Source organism: Podarcis erhardii (genome assembly GCF_964252035.2).
Source record: "Podarcis erhardii genome assembly, chromosome: 7".
Lineage (NCBI taxonomy): Eukaryota > Metazoa > Chordata > Lepidosauria > Squamata > Lacertidae > Podarcis > Podarcis erhardii.
Window position 1 is genome coordinate 32450226 of NC_138511.1, and position 23999 is coordinate 32474224.

General features: G+C 39.6%; 1 protein-coding gene and 1 long non-coding RNA gene across 6 annotated transcripts in view; one reads left to right on the forward strand and one right to left on the reverse strand.

The window, feature by feature from the left end:
- Positions 1-23999, reverse strand: part of ZNF536 (zinc finger protein 536) — a 453952-nt gene that overhangs the window by 145187 nt on the left and 284766 nt on the right. For all 5 annotated transcript variants that reach the window (XM_081870148.1, XM_081870150.1, XM_081870149.1 and 2 more), the window contains one exon: positions 16022-17584. In XM_081870148.1, coding sequence (XP_081726274.1) covers positions 16022-17584 — 1563 coding nt within the window. The remainder of the gene's footprint in view (positions 1-16021; positions 17585-23999) is intronic.
- Positions 6192-11230, forward strand: LOC309346529. The gene is made up of 2 exons (XR_014158673.1): positions 6192-9231; positions 9432-11230. It is a non-coding gene; the product is annotated as an uncharacterized lncRNA (long non-coding RNA).

Consider the following 23999-nt stretch of genomic DNA (forward strand, 5'->3'; position numbering starts at 1 on the left):
TATGCTGTAGATGCACCTCTTTATCTTGACACTTGTCACCTAAGATAAGTGTTTTCAGGTTCCACCCTATTCCTGAGATGGTAATTTGTTTCAACTGTTTTGAATATTGAATTTTAAATAGATGTAACTCGTCAATTTGCTCTTTTGAAGGATGTAAGAGGCCTCTATGCAGGCCCAGCACCCAGAACACAGTCCACACAGCAGAAAGCATGGTGTCCTCAATACTCTCAACAACAAGTATGGGGTCATCTCCGCATAGCCACTTGATGCTAACAACTGCCCTTGGTTTCCAATCATGACCTATCTTGGAGAATATCCAGCCTTGGGAGAAGGAGCTTCCATCTCCCTGTCATTCAGATGGTTCTCAAACATCTCCAAACAAAGGAACACACTGGAGGTGGAGTGTTTGTGCTTTGGTAGGGCTTACAAAATGCACATATTGTTTGAATCAAGCCTTGTATTATAATTCTTGGCAGTCTTGATTCTTGATAGCCTTCTTTTTTATGGCATTTATCAGTATATAGGTGCTGTCATGAATAATAGAATAACTGCTGTACCATACCATAACTGCTAAAAAAAAGTATGATTTCTCAAACTTTCAAAGAAGCTCATACCTAGGTCAGGTGTGCAAGCTCTAAAAGCAGCAATTCCCAAACCACTTCTGCCTAGAAGTTTCCATCATTTAGGAGTCATAAAGCCTTCCTGCCTCCTATCTTACTATGTTTGGGTCAGGATAGTTTTAAGTCTCCTCTCTCTGTGTTGTGATTGTCTGCCACCCACAGAGGTTATCTGAAGACTACTACAAGAGAGTAAGCTTGCTGTAATTTGAGCTGGCCTGTCACTATCACCTGCTACTTAGGTTCATCCGATCTCTCATTGAAGTCCATTGACTTTCAAGAAAATCACAGTGTCTCCATCCTTTCCAGTGGTGGCTGGTGTCCATTGGGACTGATAAAGTGTGAAACAGGAGGTCAACTGTAGGGGGCACCAGACCATTGATGGGCAGAGTCAACTAATTCTAGTTTTGTCTACATTCTCCTCCTTGATGAGTTCCACACGGGCAACACTGAGACTAAGGAGAAGTCTAATAGGCCATGCCACCCCTTGAATTGGTTACAATAAGGTTCTTGAGTGGGGGCTAGCTTTGGGCAGATTGAGGTTTGTGGGGCAGTGTCCCATTCCATATAATGGACCAGTTGATGGTCCTGTCGTGAGTTGTTTCCAAGTACACCTGTGCGATGCCTTCTCTCTTTCAAACCTGCCCTTAAAGTCTTTGCACAACCCCTTTGTTCCCATGGCTATTTGTTCTTCCAAACTTTTGCAGGAATCATTTATTTTGTTCTGGGGTTTAAGATTGTTTGTACTGTAAAGCTACTTGTTCAGTGTATCCAGTGAAACTTTCTTGTATTTAACTGGTTTTTGAAAATTAATTTTAGGTGATATGTTATTTGCATGCTGCAAACCACTTTGAGGTCACAGTGTAACAAAAACTAGTCGATCAACACTAGGTACACCAAACCTAGGTAGGTGTAATAGAAATGAAGCACATTCTTCTGTTTAGCCCTGCCTCCTCTTCATCTGTGCTGAATTTTTATATTGTAATTTACCGTATTTTTCACCCTATAGGACACACTTTTTCCCCTCCAAAAATGAAGGGGAAATGTGTGTGCGTCCTATGGGGCGAATGCAGGCTTTCGCTGAAGCCTGGAGAGCGAGGGGGGTCGGTGCGCACTGACCCCTCTCGCTCTCCAGGCTTCAGGAAGCTATCCGCAAGCCGTGGGAGAGCTGCCTGCACCCTGAAGCCTGGGGCATGCTGAGCTCAGCACGCCCCAGGCTTCGGGCTTTGTGCAGCTCTCCAGTAGCCGTGGGAGAGCTGCGCGAAGTCGCACAGCTCTCCCACGGCTTGCGTATAGCAGCCTGTTCTGGGGGCTGGGGTCAGGGGAAGCTCGGGCTTCCCCTGCCCCAGCCCCACACCTGGGGGGGGGGAATAAATTTGTTTCTTTATTTCCCCTCCAAAAAACTAGGTGCACCCTATGGGCCGGTACGCCTTATGGGGCGAAAAATACAGTACTTAGCACAGCGACCATCTTCTTTTAAAGCTATGCACATGGATAGCAATATATGGAGGATATATATTAGCAGATCGATAAGTAAAAATCTTAACGTGCTGTTGTTGTAATTAACAGCTATGACTCCATCTCCAGGCCACTATAAGCAAGCTAATGCTATATCCTAAAATGAACCCATCGCTCCCATTGACATCACTCAAAACTTGCACTGCAGCCAGACCATCCTGCTTAAGATTAACTGAAATGAATGGGGTCCCAACATCAAGTAAACCAGTTATGAATGGGTGGTGTGTTCATTGACAATGGATTGCAGTAGTCCAACCCACAGAGAACGTGCCTGGCCCAGAAAAAAAGGGGTTGTAGTTTCAAATATTGGATCTCATGTGTGGCTTATATAATAGAAGTCAGTGGTATCATGGGAAAATCACATGTCTATAATTTGCTAAAGTGCCAAAGGTCACAAGGGAAAAGGATGCAATCTGTCCATTTCTAGGGGGGGTTCCTAAGAGCTTAAAACTGACAGCAAGTTATATTCCTAATTCAGTGCATAGATAAGAAAGTAGATGTGTCACAAGGTAGTCTTTAGGATGGCAAGTCATCTCACATGGGGAAAAATGATCATGAGGATGAACAGTTTGCATTGTAGCCAACTAAGTTCTACTGAGATTAAATCCACTGAGGATATTGTTTCTTAGCCATGGGTCTACTCTGAGTAGGACTAGCATCAAATACCACCTTTCATCAGGAGTGACTCAGCATTTTCCCCAGTACAATCCCTCCCTACTTCCCTGATCTTTCAACTTTTACAAGACATAGCCGAGATTTAAAGTTCACAACTCTGCTGAATCCAAAGGTCAGCAGTTGTAACAGAAATCTTGTGTTCATGGGTTGTTAAAGTGTTTGTAATTCCCTCCTGGTCAATGTATCATGTATGTCTGAAGTTCCAAAAATATTCCAATTAGGTTGCTGTTTCTTCTGAAGTGCCTTAAATATTTGAATTTGTAACCAAATTTGGTTGTTGTTTTTTGTAATGCTCAGAACATGCTGTTATGTTGTCCTGGCTAATGCAGAATTTTATTTAATTGCAAAGCTTGTGGAAATCTGAGCCAATGAACCACATTGTTTTAGGAAACAGGAATAATCAATATATATAAATGGAAGTATTGAATAGAGCAAAAACCTTCATGGAAAGGGAAGTCCATGGAGACCATGGAAATAAACCAAGATTTCTATCGCGGGCACATTAAGCTGGGAGTCAATCTTATTGAACTTAGTGGGATATGCTTCTGAATATACATCCATAGGTCTGGGCTCAACATCTTGGAGACCTGACAGGACTGAACTCATGAAGCACTCCATGATGGTGAGAGAGTTGGTAAACAGGAAGTGTGTTTAATTCCAAACTGTATGAACTCCAGATATAACCGAGTTGGGTTAGGGTGTTCCATCAAGATTCTGGATCACACATTAGAGCTTATGCTACATCAAAGTTGCTAGATTCTCTGTATTTATTATTATGCATTTTCCCAGAACTCCAAAGATCCATAAGATCAAAAGTGTTTATTTCTGAACAATACTACCCAATAAAAATAAGACACTTATTCTATTGTGGACTTTGAAATCATGATGGAATGCCTTGTGGAAGCCTCTAATGTAAGAAAGCTGTGGTACACAAGTCACATCCTCTGAACTGAACTGATGGACTCCAATATGCAACTAGGCTGTGGTTCCTTGAGATGTGCCAAAGGGTTTGTGTGTGCAAAGGGGGATTTACATTTGTTTATATGCCTTGAACAGCAGGTACTCTCATCACACCACATCACAAACTGTTCTGGAATCTCTAGTCTCCAATTCCAAAAGCAATTTTTGCCTTGTAGTAAGGGGTCTGCATGACAAGCAATCTACGCTCAAGGCATCCTTGGGTTTGCAGATCTAATTGTGCTGTCCTACTGAAAGCATTTTAAGCAACCTAGTTTAGGATGTTCATTGCCAACTCATATTGTGAGTTCCAGTGACACAGCAGCAGTGTCGGGTGAACAGAATCAATGTCTATGTTTGCTAGGGATAGGTGAATCTGTGAATTTCAAGTTATCTCGGGTTTTAATTTTTTAATTATTGAGTTCAGTTTTCCACATTTCCATATGAGTATGCAAAATAATTTTTTTAATGCCCATGAAAATTTAGCAGCAAACTTACCCTAATATGCACATTTTTGCATGCAATTTCGCCTAATGTATGCATTTTTGCAACATAATTTTCCTAATGCATTTTTGCATGTGATTTTTGCATGTAATATGTGCATTTTATACACATTTTGCTCTGGTATATGCATTTCTGTACACTTTACTGGGCTGAAGTAATGTATCGCAAAATTTGGAGAAGTGAAAATTTTGAAGGGTGGAGGTGTCTGCCACCTGAGAAGCACTCTGGTTCTGCAAGTTGTTCACTTTGTGTGTGTTTTTAAACAAGTCTGCATTAAACAGCCATTCACTAAAACCAATGGCCCTGCCTCTAGCCACAAAGCATTTATACCTTAAGAAGGCCGGAACAATAACTGCAGTGTCTGTTACATATTGCAAAACAAGGTCCTTATACAATGATGGCATAGCCTTCAACACTAGTGATGTGGCTTCAGCTGTAGCATTACAGAGTCAGATGTGATAGTGGAAACCTCAAATTATGCTGCTCACACAAATGTCCTTTTGTCCTGTTGGGACATCATCTCACCACTGTTATTCCCATGGGATACAGAGAGTGTTCTCCTATCTGAGTGCAAAAAGTATACATATGAGGCTATAATTCTTCCAGCGTGGATAACTATTTAAAGTTGTAACTTTCTTCTGACTTTGAAAATGTCTGTTGGGTTGTGTGTGTGTGTGTGTGTGTGTGTGTGTGTTTTAAAGAGTTCCTAGTGAGGGGAAGTGCCATCAGAGAGAGAGAAACAAAGAGAGAGAACAATCTCACAGTGAGTCTGGATAAATGTTACAGTTATCTCACAAATGCTGTATTATTTCCAAGCATTCCAAAATAATATAATTGTTCTACTGGTGAACTACAGATTTTTCTCAGTATGACACAGAACACTCAAATGTCAGGTCCTGACTCATGGTGTTTGGAAGGCATAAACAAAAAACTACCAATATGTTATTCAAAAGTGACAACATTAAATTATATATTAGTGAGAGAGACTGGATGGAGGGATGATCTGTTTGGTATACCAGCAATTGAGAAAAAGTCTCCAGTTGGGATCAGGCCTAGGAAAGACTCTTTCTGGATAGCCACTGTCTGTCAGTACAGGTCAGCCTTCCTCAATCTGGTGTGCTAGATGCTGTCAAACTCACGTCTTTCATCATCCCTGGTTGTTGGCTTTGTTGGCTGGAGCTGATGGAGGCTGTAGTCTCTTGAAGGGTACTAGGTTAGAGAAGCCCAGTATAGGCAATATTGGTCTAGATGAGCAATTGGTCTGGCTCACATAAGGCAGCTCTATTAGGTCCTTCTAGAGCTGCCAGGTAGCAATCTAGAGATTCATAGGATGCCCTTAAAATTGCTTGTGGAGAATGAAATGAGGAATATGTAGTTCATCTTGCCTTTGAACTTCTTCCTCTTCACCAGCAGCTGTAGCAAAAGGCTTCACGTGTGCCCCACAGAAGGAAGGGCAATGGGGAGAACCTGGAGATGAACAGGTGTAAGAAGCCAATGCTCAGGCAACTCCCACTTCATCTGGCATAAGGTGGGTTTTTGGTGTATGGCATGGGAACCCTAAATCCAGCTGTGGTATCTTTGATTTACATCAGTGAAAAAAGATGCACATCACTATGATACACTTCAATATGTTCCTCTTCAGCTAACCAATTGTTATATCGTAGATGAGCAAAAGATGCACTGGTGGCTTTTCACTTGAACAAATTCATCTTTTCATTCAAGGAATTATAAAAAGAGAAAGAAGAAATGAAATCCCAACCAGTTGCACTACCCAGTTTCCCTGTAAAACACCTCAAGATGGATTCTTCCCCTCCAGCTGACAGAGCAGCTTCCTGGCAGTTCTGTTGTTGAGTGAATTAACAAAATGACTCCAAACTATACTAATGGTTAACAGCTTTTTAATTTTATTAGCAACACCAAGATAAGTTATTGAAGCATTGTTTTTAGTATTGTTTTACATTCCATTCAGAAATGACCTAACTTGGAACTCCATATACATTTAAAGATAAAGTGTGACACTTATTCAGAAAGCAACAATTATTAAAACTTACATGCCTTCATTACCAGGAAACCTTAATATATTTTCTAATTACTTCCAACAATACTCTATTTCAAAGCACATGATAACCCAGCAGAAGTTTACACATTTCACTTCAATCACAGGTTTTTTTTAAACTGTGGCTGTCAAGAGTGTTGTTCATTGAATTTCACTGTCATTTCTTGGTTAATATTGAAGAAGAGGAAAACTGGTACAACATATTAAACTGGAAGCATTTCTCAAAAGAATATGAAAAAAGATAACTACAGTAATTCTTCCCCTCCTAAAGCATTACAAAATTTGAAACTATTTAAAACTCAAGTAGAAATGACAATTAAGTAATCTTTTTAAAAGGAAGTTTCCACTTCGAAGGCAGTCCATTCTCTAGACTCATATGCCTACATAACAAAACATATTACAACCTTTGATTTTTGTATTGCTGCGATAAACAGATTATAGTGAACACACATATTGATTCCTACACTTTGACAAATATATAGAAATTCCTCTTTGCTTTAAAGAGTTAACAGAGCAACAGGTAATTACATTTACCCCCAGTGATATAATTATCTAGGAACATGAGCAGAAAAGCAGCAGATTCAGAAATTCAACAAGATTACACATTTTTTTTTACAATAATAAAAGAATATCCAAAATACTGATATGTGAAAGACAAAAATTGTTCTTATTTGTGTATATCTTTCTTTTTTAAGGTGCAAAATTATGACTAAAAACAACAGCACAGGACTGGTTCATGGCTGCAGTTCTACACTCTCTTATGTGCAAGTCCTACTGATGTCAATGGGAATTCTACACAAGTAACTGTGCCAGATTACAGTCTACCCATTTATGCTATGGTTGTTTTGTACACTAAGTGAGACTGAAACCATGGTTTGAGTACATGGCAAATACTTGTAGGTATATCGGAGGACAGCAGAGTAGACCAAAGTCCAGGCTGTACGTTTCTGAATTTTAAATACACTTGAATTATAATTGCCAGGTGTCCTTCATTTTGAAGACACTTGAAGATAGAACGTGGAACGTATTAAGAAACCAACAAGGAACATGCCAGCCATGTCACATTCCAAAACCATAAAAATAAGAAAAGTGTCAGGGTGCACCTTGCACCTATCTTGCCTGATTTAACTTTCTCTTTCCTACCTATCTTTAAACATCATGGTATTTATTTAAATTAAACCCAGTCACTATGGTTCATTTTCTTAATTTGCTGAAGATGTTGGACACAATGCCACACAGCCAGATACAATTCAGCCCAGTGAAATCTAAGTAAGTGTTGGACATGCCCCAGAGGCGAGTAGTATCAGAAGGATTTCTAGAACTGGCAGAACCAGCAGGGCCAGGGATAGAAAGAGCCAGAATTACTTCTCTGTGACCTATGGCCTAATGGAAGAGCTCCGTCACTTGCACATAAGTTCATGCCTCCTGCTTAATTAATCTGGAATAATTATTATCCATGTTTGTGTACTTATAATCACTAAAACGAAAAGGCAAGAGTAAGCTCACCATGGAAAGTGTGAGGAGAATCAGCTTTTCGTTGCTCTTCAGCACCCTGATTCTAAATTGCAAGAGGGTGGTGAAAGTTCAAGGGAGCCTAATCTGCATTAAGTGATTCAGAATATGCATCCTTAGAAGCCGCAATACAACGGCTTGCTTTTCCAGTCAGCCTTCCACAGCTTTAGTTCAGAGTTGGAAAAAAACAAAACAGAACTAGAAATAACAAACAATGTATATATATTTTCTTGGTCTCTGTTTTTCTACAAATTTGGAGACTAATTTTATTGTAATTCTAGATAGCCAAATGACATATTGAGCATAAGTTCCCAAAGTCAAAGCCTCCACACTTAATAATGCAAGTGGTCCCAGGGGTGAGGCTTAGAAGAGGCTGGGCCCTTAGCTTCTGCTTAGGAAGTCACTGTTGATTCCGACAGTAGCTTTTTGAGCCAAAAATGTGCAGCAAAAGGAAAGTAACATAAACAAGGCTAAATGTCAACAGTGTTTGCAGACTTACTGACACCATCCATTTGTTTGTACTGAAATGACTAGCGAACCATTTGGCAAATACAATGCTAGGCACAGACCAGCCCTTTTATCCAGGAGTGCAAACTTCATTGGGCTGCTGGCATTCGACTTAATTAAAAAAGGAAGAAAGCCATATGAGTTTGGTTGGATATTGCCACGCAAATAGCAATGCATTATCCACAACAGCAGCTGAAGCCCAAAGACTCAGGGCCAGGTTCTGATCCCAGTTAACACAGACAAACAGGAGGAGTAACTTCATTAGGGACAAAAGAACTTCTACCACAGTAATGGCAGAAAAGAAAATGGCATGATCTGAATGTCTCCCCAGATCCCAAAGAGTTCTGCAAATGAAAGGGTGCTATTTAGGAAAGGTGGAGAAGGGTGTGTGAGAGAGGTTTCAGAGCATGCTTATTTGTTACTCAGGGGGGTCTTTCATCTAGGCAGTGTACTTAATACTGCATACCAAGATTGACTATTCTATGATACAATTAAATGTTCCTGCATGGTAGGTATGCACGCAGAAGGCAGAGATTCTTTTGCTGGAAAAAAGTGGGGGAGTGGGGCTTGTCCTGCATTGATAATGCTACAGCTGTTGCAGTTTCTTAAAAAAAGAAAAGAAAGAAAAATCACAACAAATGATTCTATAATACACAGACTTTTTACAATTTAACCCTGATCCCTGAATTTATCCATAAGAGAGACTTATTGGGTTTTGCTAAATTTTGCCCTCTCCCAACTGAAACATACACAAACACTGAAATGTAAATGACGCTCCTGCTGCACAATCCTTTGCTAATTCCTGTGGTGGCTTACATTTAAAGTGGAAAATACACCTTTAATGCTTTTGCACACAAGGTCAGTTTTTTGGAACCTTGGGATTCAGTGAAATGACATTTAATAGAAATTTACCAATATGAAGAAGCGATGCAAATAGACAAATCAACCAAACATATTGCTTCAGCTAGACTTTGACCGAATACAAAAGAAAGATGTGATTTTGGAAAGATGAGTGAAAGAGAATTGAGTGATATAGGTAGACCATGATACTACTTAATTACCTTGTTTGTGCAGAATAGTCTCAGGAAGAACCACAATGGCTCTCAAATGGTTCAACCCATGATGAGCCAGTCATGTGCATTTGTTGCATAATATTCCACTTTTTGTGCACTGCTGAATACCCCACAATTTGATTGTAACAGGCCAAAAGCAAATCCTTCATAGCAGGATTCACATGGAGTCAACACAGGGGAGGGTTTGTGTGTATGAGAGAGACACACAGACAGACAGAGTGACTATTGAAGACCATGCCCAGAAGATCATGAGATTAGGCCCATGAAAAGAGACTATTTAGACTGAGGCATGTCCTCAATTCTCCTGAAACTATCATAGTTCTGCATGCAAATTCATACCCTTAATTGAAGTGGTAGCAGTTAAGTGTTTATTGCTTGATAATGCTTCCTTTCAGTTAAATGCACTTTGTTCATGTGATAAAGAAGTCCTGTCCAGGAGAGTTGAGCCGTGATATCCGTCCAAACAAGCAAGCTGTCATAATCACTGCTGTTATCACAAGATAAGCATAGCCTTGTGAATTTGCCCTGAGATTTGAAGGCACTACCATAAAACAGACTATTATACAATCTGTTAGTGGTGGAAGATGTGTTCACAAAGACACCTCATTCCACTCAACATGGTACCAAGTTGTTTCTAAGAGCCAAAATATGGTTTCAAAAACAGAAGAAACTCTACATGGAACAAAGTAGATCAGAGCTTTTAGCAAAATCAAAAAAGCAACAAATTCTGAATATTATAATTCATAGATCTAATTCATACCTTTCTCATGGGGCAGCTCAACAAGTACAGACACTGGGATTGCTCTGATAAGATCCATGTTATTACAACAATGTGCATATTCAGCAGCAACACAACAGTCCCCTATTTAAAATAACATATTAAAGTGCAATCCTATACAGGTCTACTCAGAAGTAAGTACCACAGGTAAATGTGTATATGATTGCAGCCAGGTATGTTAGAGAAGGTCAAAGACTTTCAGAGATAATAGTCACAGGGACTGTTTTTATGTCCTCATTTTATTTCTAACAGCGGTTAAAGGGAGATTAAATATAACTGCCAATCACAAAGAAGGCTTCTGGTAAAGATATAATGCTGGACACGAAGCAACATTCCATATTTGTGTAGCCCTCATTTCTTCAGGACCTTTGCAAGGCGCTTTATAAGCATTTGTTAATTTAGCTGCATAACATCTAATTAAGGCTGGTTGATATCAACATACTGGTATGGGCAAGAAAGATCAAAACCTGATATTAAAGTAGCATACCACAACTATGACAGGATCACCAAGCAAAAATGTCTAAATATGGACCATGGTGTGAGTGACTGGAAGTTAAGATCAAGTCACATGACAAAAAGGAAACAGTACAAAACTTATCCAATATGGGTATCATGTGGATGAGCCACCTCCCACCTAATTTCACATTACATTCATGGGGACTGTCGAGAAGGATGTTCTAAGCAGCAGAATGGTGTTTCATTATATCACATTAATACGATTATATTAATGGGAAGCATCTCAGTGGTCCTCACCATAAATGTTGTCTTGAGTGGAGAGGAAAAAAGCACTGAACAAAGTTTCAGTATTAAACTGATTAGGAGTGAAATCCCATGTTTACAAGGGAATAAGAACCACTAAATTCAATGTGACTTACTTCTGAGTAAACAGAAGGTAGTGGTATGAAGAACTGATTCTTAAAAAGCAGGAGACATTCCTTCCCTAAAGCTACAGGGTATATGTATATCTCACTATTATACTTTGATGTTTCTCTCTGTCTCTCTTCACACACACACACACACACACACACACACACACACACACACACACCTTTTAAAAAGCACCATTGTCCACTGGTTAGCTGATCAAAGGTCCCTTAAACTCAGTTTTGTAACAATGAAAACAGTAGGGGACAAGACGGTCATCATGGTGGCTGACAGAGTGATCTAACCCTCAGCTCACCATAAAGTTTCAATTTTGCCCTATATTGCTCCTACATAAAGGCTCTAGAGATATAAAACTGGATTGCTTCAGTGATTTAACAGTTATATATATCTAAGTGAAAATCTGGTCCATATTGCTAGGTTAAGCAAATCAAACATGTTTGTTTGTTTGTTTGTTTTGTGTGTGTGTAGCCAAGTCTGGATCAATTACTTATTTACAAAGTAACATATTACTTTGTAATAGCCAGTTTGTTGAAACACACAAGAAAAATATGCCATCATTCATGATCTTTGTCCTAGAACATTGCTCATGTCCGTTATGCAAGTGAATGCATGGGAATATTTTGGTCTCCAGATGCATACCCATTAAACATGGGCACCAAAGCAGCAGAGTGAATGATTGTCTTGGTCTACAAACTACTGTTTTCTGAGCTAGAATTGGGGAAGGTTTGACTGGGATGACAGAGCCTATTTCAAGTGGGGAGAACAGATGTTGAGATCAATATGGGTAGAACATTCCTGCTGACTGTCTCACCATCAGAGCAAGTGAATCAGTCACATTTTAAAACTCATAATGGCAATGGGATAATGCAAAACGTCAGGAGGTATTATTTTTAAAAAAACCTATAAATGACAAATGTCTCCAGTTAGTTGTTATCTAAACTAAACTAAAGAATGACCATCATTAGGTGCACAGAACTGTATTCATCTATTTGTGCAATGTCAGGCACACTCATACATTTAAGCAGAAGCAAAACTAATCTGGGTTACTTCATCATTACACAATGAAGAGAAGCACTATGCATACCCACCATGTACTCCATAATATGCAATAGAAACTCACATTCTTTTCACCATATGTACATTTCCAATATGTGTGGCAGAGAGACTGGACCCATTCAACTTCTTGCAGCATATAGATAGAGGGGCAAAATAAATATGTACCCTTCCCATGTATTACAGGAACATGATGGGTACACACAGTATATTTGCTAAACTATAACACATGAAGAGGTCCCGAGTGCCCCATTGTGATGATAGGTGGACCTGAGTTAGCCAAAAGACAACACAGTTGGGATTGCAGTGCTATTTCACTAGCTCAAAGCAGCCAAGAACCTGCTTGAATTGGGCTGAAAAAGAAGGGGACAGTAACACTGTTTGAGTTGAGAGATGCTAGCATATTTCCATTAAAACGCCATTCAGCAAGTAGCTTTCAAGCAAAGCTAGTCTAAAGCTCTCTAAGTTCAACCCTCCAAGTGAAGCAACAACAATCATTCCACTAAGTTCAGCCTTACACCCAACCCATCTCCCAGGATGCCTGCATTATTCATGATAACTCAAGTGGTCAACTGATAACATGATTTGTTACTACTAGTTGAACAGTCATCCATTATGACTGCTCTCTACAGCCATTCACTGAGGAAACATGACTTACGAGCAACAAATGCAACCAATCACAAGGGATGCATCAGAGCAGGCCAACAGGCTCACATTTGCTCTGATAGCAGCTCACAAAAATTCCTTAGTCTGAGGAGCAGCAGAAAACTCAGTAGCAATGATCTGTGTTTCATATACATTAATTTATTTTCAGTCTCTGGGATCACAAACTGGCAGAACTCTTAAGAATACTGAAGAATACTCCTGCAAGGCTACTACAACTTCATAGTCTGCAGCTACGAAGTCTTCTGTGGAAATGGCTAGTAAAGATATCAGTCCAAACTTAAAATAAAATAAAATCTGGAGGTGTGTGTGGGAAAGAGGATTTGAACTGCAATTCCACGTATAAAAATAATCAAACTTATTGCAGGTCAACCTCGTAGCTCTGATGCTCTATCTCAGTTAAAAGGCACAGCTTGTGAAACTTTCGTGCTCTCAGCAACTCATGAAATTAATTTTGAATCATTAGAAGGATGGGAAATTAAAAAAAATAAAACAGATTTGTTTTCAAAAGTGATGACGATGACAATGATAATGTGGTTTATAATAAGTGAATATAACACATAAATAGAAAGTAAGATTGTGAAACTTTGATCACAATCTCACACTGGGAAACTTTAAATTTTAGATTTTTTGGACAGCCTCCTTTTCATAATCACGAGGCTGAACAGCTATTAAAAGGAGGGAATGTGGGACTTTCAATTTGCATAACATTAACAGCTGTCAATATTTTTCAAACTGTCAGAAATCCCATAGTTCTTTCTTTTTTTGACAACTTGGAAAACATTCTTTGCACCGCATAGTTATGGGTACTGAGCTCAGAATGGCACACTTCTCCATTCAAAGCCACCCTGCAGCCATGTCTGCATATTAAAAGTTCAAGGCATGCGTGTAACCTTCTTAATGGACTGCAACTCCACTTATTTGAGATCCAGTATCTTGAATTTGCTGGACAATTTTAAATGTCCAGCAGCCGGACATTTGTTTAGATCTGCAACAGTCCTTGTATGTGGATTTGTGAATGCCCTTGGTTTGCCAGATATATAGCAATATGAATGCTGCAGTCTTCTCCATCCCACCACTCCAACACCTGGGCTTTAGACCACCCCATACCTACACCTAGAATAGTAGAAAATAAGGTGGAGCCTCTATATGCATGGTCTCCCAACAACTACTTCAATTCATTGTTTTTTACTTCTGCCCAAGAGACCTCTGTCTTAGTGTAATAATCTCCAATTTAGTAAATCTGTGATTCCACATTTTAAAAATAAACAGTCCAGCATATTTCTGAGCCAAGCAGCGTGGGTGGCCTTGATTTGCAAAAGGCAAAGTTTAGAGGTATGGCATTGCAACCCCCCCCCCCAGCTTCCTGAATGCTATTTCTAAACTGCTTACTGTGTATGTTACCTCTCTGGGTTAATAAGCTGAATTTAGGCTGTGTGCTTTTATGCCTCTGCATGCCACTCTTCCTGAGCACTTTGAACTACAGAATTGTAGAGTTGGACGGGGTCCCTAGAGTCATCTAGTCCAACCCCTGCAACGCACTTACATCAGCCTGCAATGGAGGTATTCTACCTTGGTTTGTGACAACATGCCAGCCCAGCAATGGTATACCCCCATTCTGAAGATTTCAAAGCTGGTGCAGAAAGTCCTAGGAACACTCCATGCATTGCAACCTCTTAAGGGCACGTCCAGAAATGGAAAGTGTGAATATGACAAGCCCATGTTTGCAAATGTGCACATTGTACAGCTGGAATTGTAGGATCAGGGTGCCAGTACCATCTAGTGGGGCAGGATGTGCAGCTAGTTAAGTGAGCTTTTACATTTCTTTGCTATTTCTCATCACCACTGCAGTATATAAATTCATTTTTTTTAAATGGTCTGCTTGGGATTTTTGTTGCAGCTCTTTCTGTGCTTTAAAACTACAGAGATCATATTAAAAGATGAATTTGTACAGACCCTTTCTGTTCATTAAAGGGTGTTTTTTGTTTTGCTTTTTGTTTTGTTTAAATCTATTTGCACCGAAAGCTGCATAAACCTCTGGGTTTTCCTACACACTAGAAGTTTTGGTATTTGAGGCTTGCATGGTTGTGGATCATATAGAAAAGGGAAAGGACCCAGTTTCTCTCTCAATCTACACATGAGGAATGTTGGTGTCACTATGTGGTGGCAATAATATGACACAGACTTCCTAAGCACCCCACTTTGGACAAGCAATAAAAATAGACTTTGCTGAAACCATCAAGGCAGTAAGCAAGTTCAAACTCTTTACATTCTAGATAACCTAATGATTAGATAAGTTGACCTAGACAATGTAACCAGCCAGTTGGTGACTCCAAAAATAATTGTGCATAGGGATAAAGTGATTATATGCACCTGCTCAAGGACAACAGCATGTTTGTTTGTTTTTCATACATACACAACTGTCTTATTAATTAGGTAATTGATGTTTGTGTTGTTTACCATAAGGAAATTGTGTAAGGGAATTGAAACAGTAAATTGCCTAGCTTTTGAAAATAATAAAATATTAGGATTGAACCCAGCTAAGTTCTACAAAGAGTAGATCCACTGAAATTAATGAGCAGGGCTAAAGCAGGTCCACTAATCTCAGCAGGTCAACTCTGAGTTTTACTAACATTGGATATAATCCTCACTGATTAATAAATTTTGGGATTTCTCTATAAAAATATAACTACGAATTGGAATAACCCACCCAGATTTTTTTTATTTATATTTCATTGAGCATATTCAATATGTCCTTATTCAACATAAGGAAATAATTTTTTTGGAAAGCAAACTAGGCTTAGGCTTGGCAAAGCATTTAGTGTTTTTACTTTTTTTTCTCAGTTCAAATGCTGAAAAGTTGCAAGTTACCATGTCAGTTTAAAAAATAAAATAAAACCAGATTGATCAAAATGAAGCAGCAGATGTTCTGGTCACATATCATAAATACAAATGTCTTATATAACTACTTATCTAATTAAAAACTACACAATGTATTTTTTTTAATGGCCTGGACCACGTATAAAGGCCACGTACTGCTGCATGAAGCACCACTAATTTCAATGGAGGTCCATGCTTTGTAACAAAGTAGAATTTTGTCCCAAGGTTTTAAAACATCATCTTAAAGCCAAATTTACTAACAAGCACAGTTTGACATACTCAGTAATTTTGTGGGTTGTTGTTTTTCTCTGAAATGGTCTGAAATAAGGATTCTAAAACTTACCACACAAGTCAGGTCTCTTGATACATCCACTACTTCCTGTGCTACTTGCAAGTCCATTAAAGGCTGCTAAGCCATCAGAGCTGTAGGCTCTTAGGACCGACAACATGTTGACTTGCTTCTCCAGGACCTGTGGGCTCTGAGCTGGTTCAGGCTTCATGGCACCTGGTGTAGCTTCATGGGAGGCAAGGAGATTCTGACTGTGCCACTGCTTTTCGGAAGGTGGCAATGGCGGCATGAGTCCTTTTGAGGCAACAGAGCCTTGTACGTTGTCCCCTCTATCGGCACCATCTTTGCTCAGATTGGACAATGGTTTGTTCGTAAGATCAGGTTCTGTTTCAATGTCCTCATCATCAATGGTTTCTTCCTTGGAGGACTCCATGTCTTCAGAGGAAGCTATGTCTGACAGGTCGTCAGTAGCACTTTTATTTACAGAGTCAGAAAGCAGCATGCTTGGGTCATCTTCACTTTGTGTTTTTATGTCAGGTTTGTTACCGGTGCAAGCATTTTGTGCTCCGACAACTCCGGAATAAACGCCAAATTGCTTGTAGAAGTCTGCTGCAAAATTATAAAAAGTGGAATCCATGTGACCAGGCCAAGGGGTGTTCCTCTGTTCTCCTGGAGAGTCCTTGGATCCTTGGTTCATTCTTTCAGAAGCCGGGTCTATCTGGCCAATCAAATTGGAAGTAGCTACATCTTTGTTAGACTGTATGGAAGTCAGCAGCAAGCTAGCTTTATTTGCTGAAGCAATGGCCTCCCTGGGTGGGTCTTTACCATTTCTAGTTGATCCTAAAACACTGTCTTTACGCTTTGCCTTGCCTAAATGATTGGCTTGGAGATGAAGAGCCATTAATTCCATAGATGATGTTGTGAATGAACAAAACAAGCAGCCATGCCAAGCAATATTGTCTTGGACTGTAACGGATGAACCTGGAAGACTGGCTGCATCTGGTCTCACAGAGAGGTCAAGAGGCTCATACTGTGATTTTTCTGTTTTTCTCTGCTTATTAGATGATTTCTCCTCACCACTCTCTAAAGCCAGAGGCTTTGTGGAAATGCAATCAGACAGGACTTTATCCTTCATTTCTTTTTCTTTCTTCAAGGAACTGAGGACAAAGTTGTCCATAAAAGCTTGCAACGACCCTTGGAAGTTCACTCCATTTCCAACCATACTATGGTAAGCTCTGCCCAGCTCAGAAAAGCGTGTCCCTTTGGAAGATATGTCAGACCCCTTGATGCTGTCTGAAGAAACCTCTGAAGACATGCCAGTTGAATGACCTGGATGATCTCCTGAGGAAAGCATTCCTGGTGACCATTGTTGAGATCCCATGCTACTCCGGAAATCTATTCCAGGAAGACCCTTGAAGGCTCCTCTCAGTACTTCAGGTCTAATGAACATTGATCCTTTATTTGATGTCTCTTCCTTATGTTCTTGACTTTGAGGCTGTCCAGAAAGTGGTCCTGCGCCATTCTGCCGTTCCCGGTGATGTCGTTCCAAGTGGTATTTGAGTGAAGCAGATTGTGTACCAGCGTAATCACAGTGGGGACACTTGTAAGGTTTCTCACCTGCAATTATCAAAAGATAAATAGGTATATTAGCTGTATTAAAATGAATTATTTGGGAGGGGATCAACATCTATCCTTCTACAATAATGATGGTTCCAAAAACCCACTAATTATTTTTCTAATTCCAGTTCTTTCCCCTGTAAAATGATAAAAAAACTTCTTTGAATCACTTTCTATCAACTCAAGACTTACACAGCATAAACACGCAAGTTATATTTTCCTTAACTTAATATGCTAAAAGTGCTTCAGAATTAAAAAATATGATTATTAAAACAAAGCAAAACTATTCCACCACAGTGATCATTAAAAGTACAAGCTGGGGGGGGGGCACAAAATATGTAACAAATGGATGACTACAATGTTTTTCTGTAAACAATAGCACTAAAATTTGTTTAAATTATACATATGGAAACAATTTTTAACCCTAAAATTTTTATGGCACTGTTACGCAAGACTGAAATGAATGATTTAAGTCTTGCTCTGCAGTAAATCATGGATATAATTAGCAAATGGCATTCTGCTCAAGTAATTTATCATTATTTGGAGGGCACCATTCCAGAAGGATTCAAAGATCTGCAGACCTGCTGCATTGTTTCCAAATAAAGAACTATAAATACAGTTTCTTCTATAAAATATTAATACCGTTACAGTGCATTACAATCGTATTGAGTAAGAACATATAGTTAAGATAAAAGGTAGTCAATAAAAATTAGAGAGAGAATGGGCAATAAAAGGTAGAAAATATATTTAGTTTCTATGTTTGAAATTAACATTACTGGTTTTTTTTTTGCAGTGCTTTAAATTTGCACTAATGGTACCTCTAATGCTCCAGTAGTAAAATGTGTAATTTACCTCTAATAAGCACTTTTCAACAGAGTAAGGATTGGCTTAAACAGTGTTCTAAAACATATAAGATGATCTTCATGAATTAAATATATATATTTCTAATTCAGTGCTATACTTGTACGGCTCTTTCTGATTTAGAAGAACTCTGGGTTGCAAAGCACATATGTGAAATATTTACAGAAATTCACACATATACACCCGGAAGGAAAACTATGTCTAGATAAATGTGAATTTAAATGTATACTAGCACTTGTTAGCAATCAAGGGTTCCCTTGCAGACCTGAATGCTGGAATAGTCATCGAAACAGACAGGAGTCTGACAGTTCTAGAAGCTCCTTTTAATAGCACTCTGTCAATAACAGCAATTATTTCTCTAAGCGACCTCAGCAACAAGGAACTATTTTTTTCTCTACTGTTTTCTTTCACTGAAATGATCTAAATGCCAAACCAGCCATCTGTGAACTGTGCCCTGAAAAATGTTGCATTGTTTGTACATCTCTCCTCCTCCCCACCAAAAGACAAACAAATTAGAAATTGCACTTGCATCCTAGTGTTGTTGTTTTTTTTTTAAAAGCTATATATTCTAAACTATTTTAAATTTGGTTCAGAAATTTCAGGTTTCAAAGTATTTAGGCCCCATCCACACCATGCATTTTTAAAACAATATCATACCACTTTAAATAATGATGGCCTCCTTCAGGGAATACTGGGAGCTGTAGTTGGTTAAGGGTGCCAAGAGCTGTCAGAAACCTATGCCTCTTATGAAGCTACAATTTCCAGTTCCCTGAAAAGAGGCACTGGTTGCTATACCATTCTGATGATCTGTTTCAGGCCCTGCCCTTCTGAGAATTTTTGAAATGATCATCCCAATTTGCCACCCACTAATGGAGGTAATGAACTGGGGCAACCACTTCATTTCAGCTCAAGTGAGAACACGTGAGAAAGACAGTATATCCTTACTCAGGATGCATTCTTAATTGCTTGCACAGGCCTTGGCAAAATACAAACGTTTTCAGCAGGTGTTTAAAAGTTGGCCCAGAAAACAGCTGCTGAATCTCTGTGGGTAGAATGTTCCACAGGACTGGGCCAATGACACTAAAGCAGTGCCATTGCTGCCATCACCCCTAACCATGGGTCCTGCTAGCTAGGGATGATGGGAGTTGTAGTCCAACAACCGCTGGGGATCCAAGTCTGAGAAACACTATACCAGGCATAGAGAAACTTGGCGCTCCAGATGTTTTGGGACTACAACTCCCATCATCCCTAGCTAACAGGACCAGTGGTCAGGGATGATGGGAATTGTAGTTCAAAACATATGGAGGGCTGAGTTTGTCTATGCCTGCACTACACTACAGGCTCAGTTTCTTGTTGTTAAACGACAACAAAGACAACACAATGCTCCAGCAGATGATACTGATCAGCCTTGGTTGTAAGGGTTGAGGCAGTCCCTGAGGCACCCTGGGTCCAAGATGTTCAGGCCTTTGTAGGGTAATACAATCAAAATCCAAAAGTTGGATACAATCCAGGTAAAGCACTACTTCCTGGTCATCATGGCCACCTATGGCTTAGTGTGCTGAGGGAGACCATGTGAGTGTCACCCTCCCCCTAAGAACCTGACCTGAGGAATCCCCCTGGACCAAGATGCTCTCCACATCTTTTCCGCTTTCTCTTCACCCATCCTGTTCCTTGCAGCTGTGGACTGATCACATCACCAGGCCTAAGACCACCATTTCCCAGTTGATTGGTCCACATAGGCAGGGCTTAGGAGCCACCACGTGGAGAGTACAAGCGGTGGATCAAATCCCTGATTCTTTCTGAGGCAACTGGTGGTTGCACTGGAATGGAGGGAGATGGCGGGGAACCAAACTGCTTGCCGGTGTAATCTGCAGCAGTGGCAGCCATAGGGTGGCACAACTGGTGCACTGGGGGGAGCATGTTGCAGGGGACACCAAAGCAATGCTGTACAATGGAGTGTGAGAGGTGGAGGGCACCCAATTTTAGTGTTGCACCGGGTGCCGCTAAAATTTAAGAGCCCAAAGTCTGCCACTGTCTGCAGGGGCAGGATCTCCAGCTAAGTCGGTTGGGCCTCAGCCTACTGGTTGCCATTGCTTGTGGCCTTGCAGCAGGCTGTTTGCTCTTCTTCCATCTCGCCTTGACTGACTGGCTACAGGAAAGCTTTTCCATCTGCCTTGTCCCCACCCCACTGCCTGGGACCTTTATAAGGGGAAGATGCTGCCTAAGTATTCTTATTTTTCTTAACATTCTTGTAGGAAATTTTCTTTGCCTTTGGGGCTGGAATCCAGATGCGTTTGGTTTTTAATACAGTTGAAATGTTTTTAATTTGTATCAGTTGTATTGTTAGTATATATCTGTTTATTCTTGTGAGCCGCCTTTTTGGCTGAAAGGCAGCTTATAAATAAACAGTAACAGAACAGATGTTCATCTCACCCAGCTGCCATTGCAGCAGGTGGGAAATGAATAACTTTCTCCTCAAACAGTTCTCTAGCATCTACCGGTAATTTATATTTAAAAACTACCTGCCACCATAGATAGATATCTCAAATTTTCAGTGGCCAAGCCAGTCCTAAGTAACAACAGATACAGACACTATTTTTCTTAGTGGAATGGGTTATTTAATCAGCCCTCAAGGATTTCTGTATACCATGCTATTGGGAAAGGTATTGAACACGTGACCAATGTATTTCCAGTGACAAATGTGATAGAATCATGTTTAATAGAATCAATAAAGTCTTCAGTAACATACTAGTGTCTTTACAAACTATTTCTAAACATTGCACACTAAAGGATATCCTTGTTAAGAATTATCACACCTGAATGACAGCATAAATAATATTACAAAGCCATTGGGTCCAATCCAGTCAAAGTGAAATGCTTTTAAATTCCATTGTCTCCATTGATTATTATGAATAATGCATACTGTAAAACATAAAGGAGGTGAGATTGCAAGACCAGCCACTTCGCTTTGGGTACTTTCACATTCAATGAGATCAGCCCAGGTCCAGTGCAGTAGCTCTCTGGATCAGTTTTGTGCAGTATGAAACTGGTAAAAATGATACTAATACAAAAGATGCAAGGGGCAAAGGCAAATCATAACCTGCTCACTAGTGGAGCCTCATTTTCATATTTATTTGCTGCTTCGACACATCGTGAAACCAGATCCACCATCTGTCTGTCTCCCCAAAATTAATCCAATTGGAGAGCAATTTTCTGGCAGGTCTAAAGTAAGGTTACCAGATTTTTTTCCAATGAATCTGGGGACACTTGTCAACTTCAATGGATTTTGTATGGGGGGTGATTTGTAAATCTGGGGACTGTCCCCAAGAAACGGGGACGTCTGGTAACCTAGTCTAAAGGAGAAGCAGCAGCTCAGATTTGAAATATAGGACAGAATCAAGCCTTTGGTCCATCTCACTGAGTATTGTCTACACTGACTGGCTGGAGCTCTCTAAAGTTTGAAGGCAGGCATCTTTCAAGTGCTACCTGGAGATGCAAGAGATTTAACCTGCAGCCTTCTGCATGCAAAGCATCTAGGAGTGGCATTCAGCAGCAACAGCAAGAATGGTTGGCTTTTAAATTTTTATGTACATATATTGAAATAAACAGTGAAGAGTCTCTCTGTGAGCATTTTGTAATAAAAATACCAAACCGATTTTTAAATCAATGCAGCGGTTATTGATAACCCATTTTATCAATGGCACAGTGAATATTTTAGAAAAGAGCTGCAGTACGGTTTAATTAGTTCATTATTATGCCTCTTCCTACTCAGTAATTTCTTTTATCATTCTAATCACTCACTTCACACTTTTGAAACCAAATGGAATATCAAAGGTTCTGTGGGATTATTTTTGGATCATGCACATGTTCCCCACATAGTTCATCTGTTTGTCAGAAATACCAGTCGCATTCTGAATCTCTTTACTCCCTTGCTATCGTGACTGGGAAAGATGCAAAGGAAAGACAAAGGAAAGGTATATGATTATTCCATACTCTTGTATTCTGGGTTTTATATTGCCTTCTGTTCTATTGCACAACAGACAGAAGAATGTTTTAATTTTTGCAAAGCTATATAATTGAATTTAAATCCTATCTCGGATATTTATTTAGTCTTTCTACAGGTCTTTACATAGTTAATACTGGGAGAAATAAATATGGATGCTCCTTAGCTCTGAAGCTTCAGTACATTAATATAAACTGTACACCAATTCCCCCAAAGCATATATATGTTGCAAACCTGAAGACTTTTTACACAGCTGCTTATTGCTAAACAGTGTCTTGTCCAGAAGGGGACAATCTGTGTCTCTAATTGCTGTCAGTGAAGCTGAGATTCATTATGTGACTTTCCCATTAAAATGTGAGCATTAATTTGTATAATGAAATATCACCCACTGCAGTGTTCATTAGCCATGCCCTACTGTATACGCCACATTGTTAGCTACCTAGAAACTGTAGTTAATTTCACTAATGGATATTTCCCTACTTAGTGTTTGGTAGGAAATTTATACTGTAACATTACCTCTTAAACTTTTAAGGAAATTTAAATTCAATCAATTATTTTCAACAAAAGTTTGGGATGTCATTAAGTCGGGAAAAGGCAAGCGGTACAATGTTAAGGATTGAGTTATCTGGAGAAATATAGAGAAATAAAAGAAAGCCCCATTTAGCTCAACTTTGAAATGTTAGAAGAAAAGATTTTCAATGACAAATTTCTCTCTTCTTTTGGAGCATAATGCTATTTTCCCTCAAATATTCCTGCCTCCACATGCTTTCTGAAAAGAGTAAGTTTAAGAGTGTGTGTGTGTGTGTGTGTGTGTGTGTGTGTGTGTGTGTGTGTGCAATCTGCATTTATTTAATACAGAAGTGGGTGACTCTTGGGCCCATGGGCTGGGTGGGCCTGAAACTGGCTCTCATCTGGCCCTTCAGATCTCCTCCTGCCATCAGCTGCTCAACAGTGTAAATGGTGTGAGAATGAAACGTCTTCCTCTGCTAAAAGCGGTGGTGCAAGAAGAATACATCTCAGCAGAGAGGAAAATTGGTGGTCATTGCACACATACAAAAAGCCCCCTTTGGATTTTGCAATTACAGACATGCAGTTTTAGAGGTGCAGTTGCACTGTAAAGCTTGAATAGCTTGAAGTTCAGTTGTGAATTGATATTATTGGCATTCTTCTGTTGAGGTTCCCAAGTTCCTTTTTGCCTTTTGCAGTCAGGATAGTTCTTTTTGTTTTCGTTAAGGCTTTCCAATACACTTGTAACAAACTTTGTAAAAGACAAAGTCTATGGAGAAAATGCAAGGTGAAATTAAGCAGAGAATTAAATATATGCCTGTTTCCATGCAAAATAGCTTTGTGTCCCCCTCTCTCTATGTGATTGTCTGTGTATATTAAGAGCATGGCTTGTATGTAAGTCTAGTCCTGGCCAGTAGTGGAATACAGCCCCCAGCAGCTTTCTACTAAGTAATGTTGCCCTTGGCCTAAAAAAGGGCACCTGATTTAACATAACTTAATTTATAATGTATCCCATAGTTTCCTTTTAGTTTAATGTTGCATAGC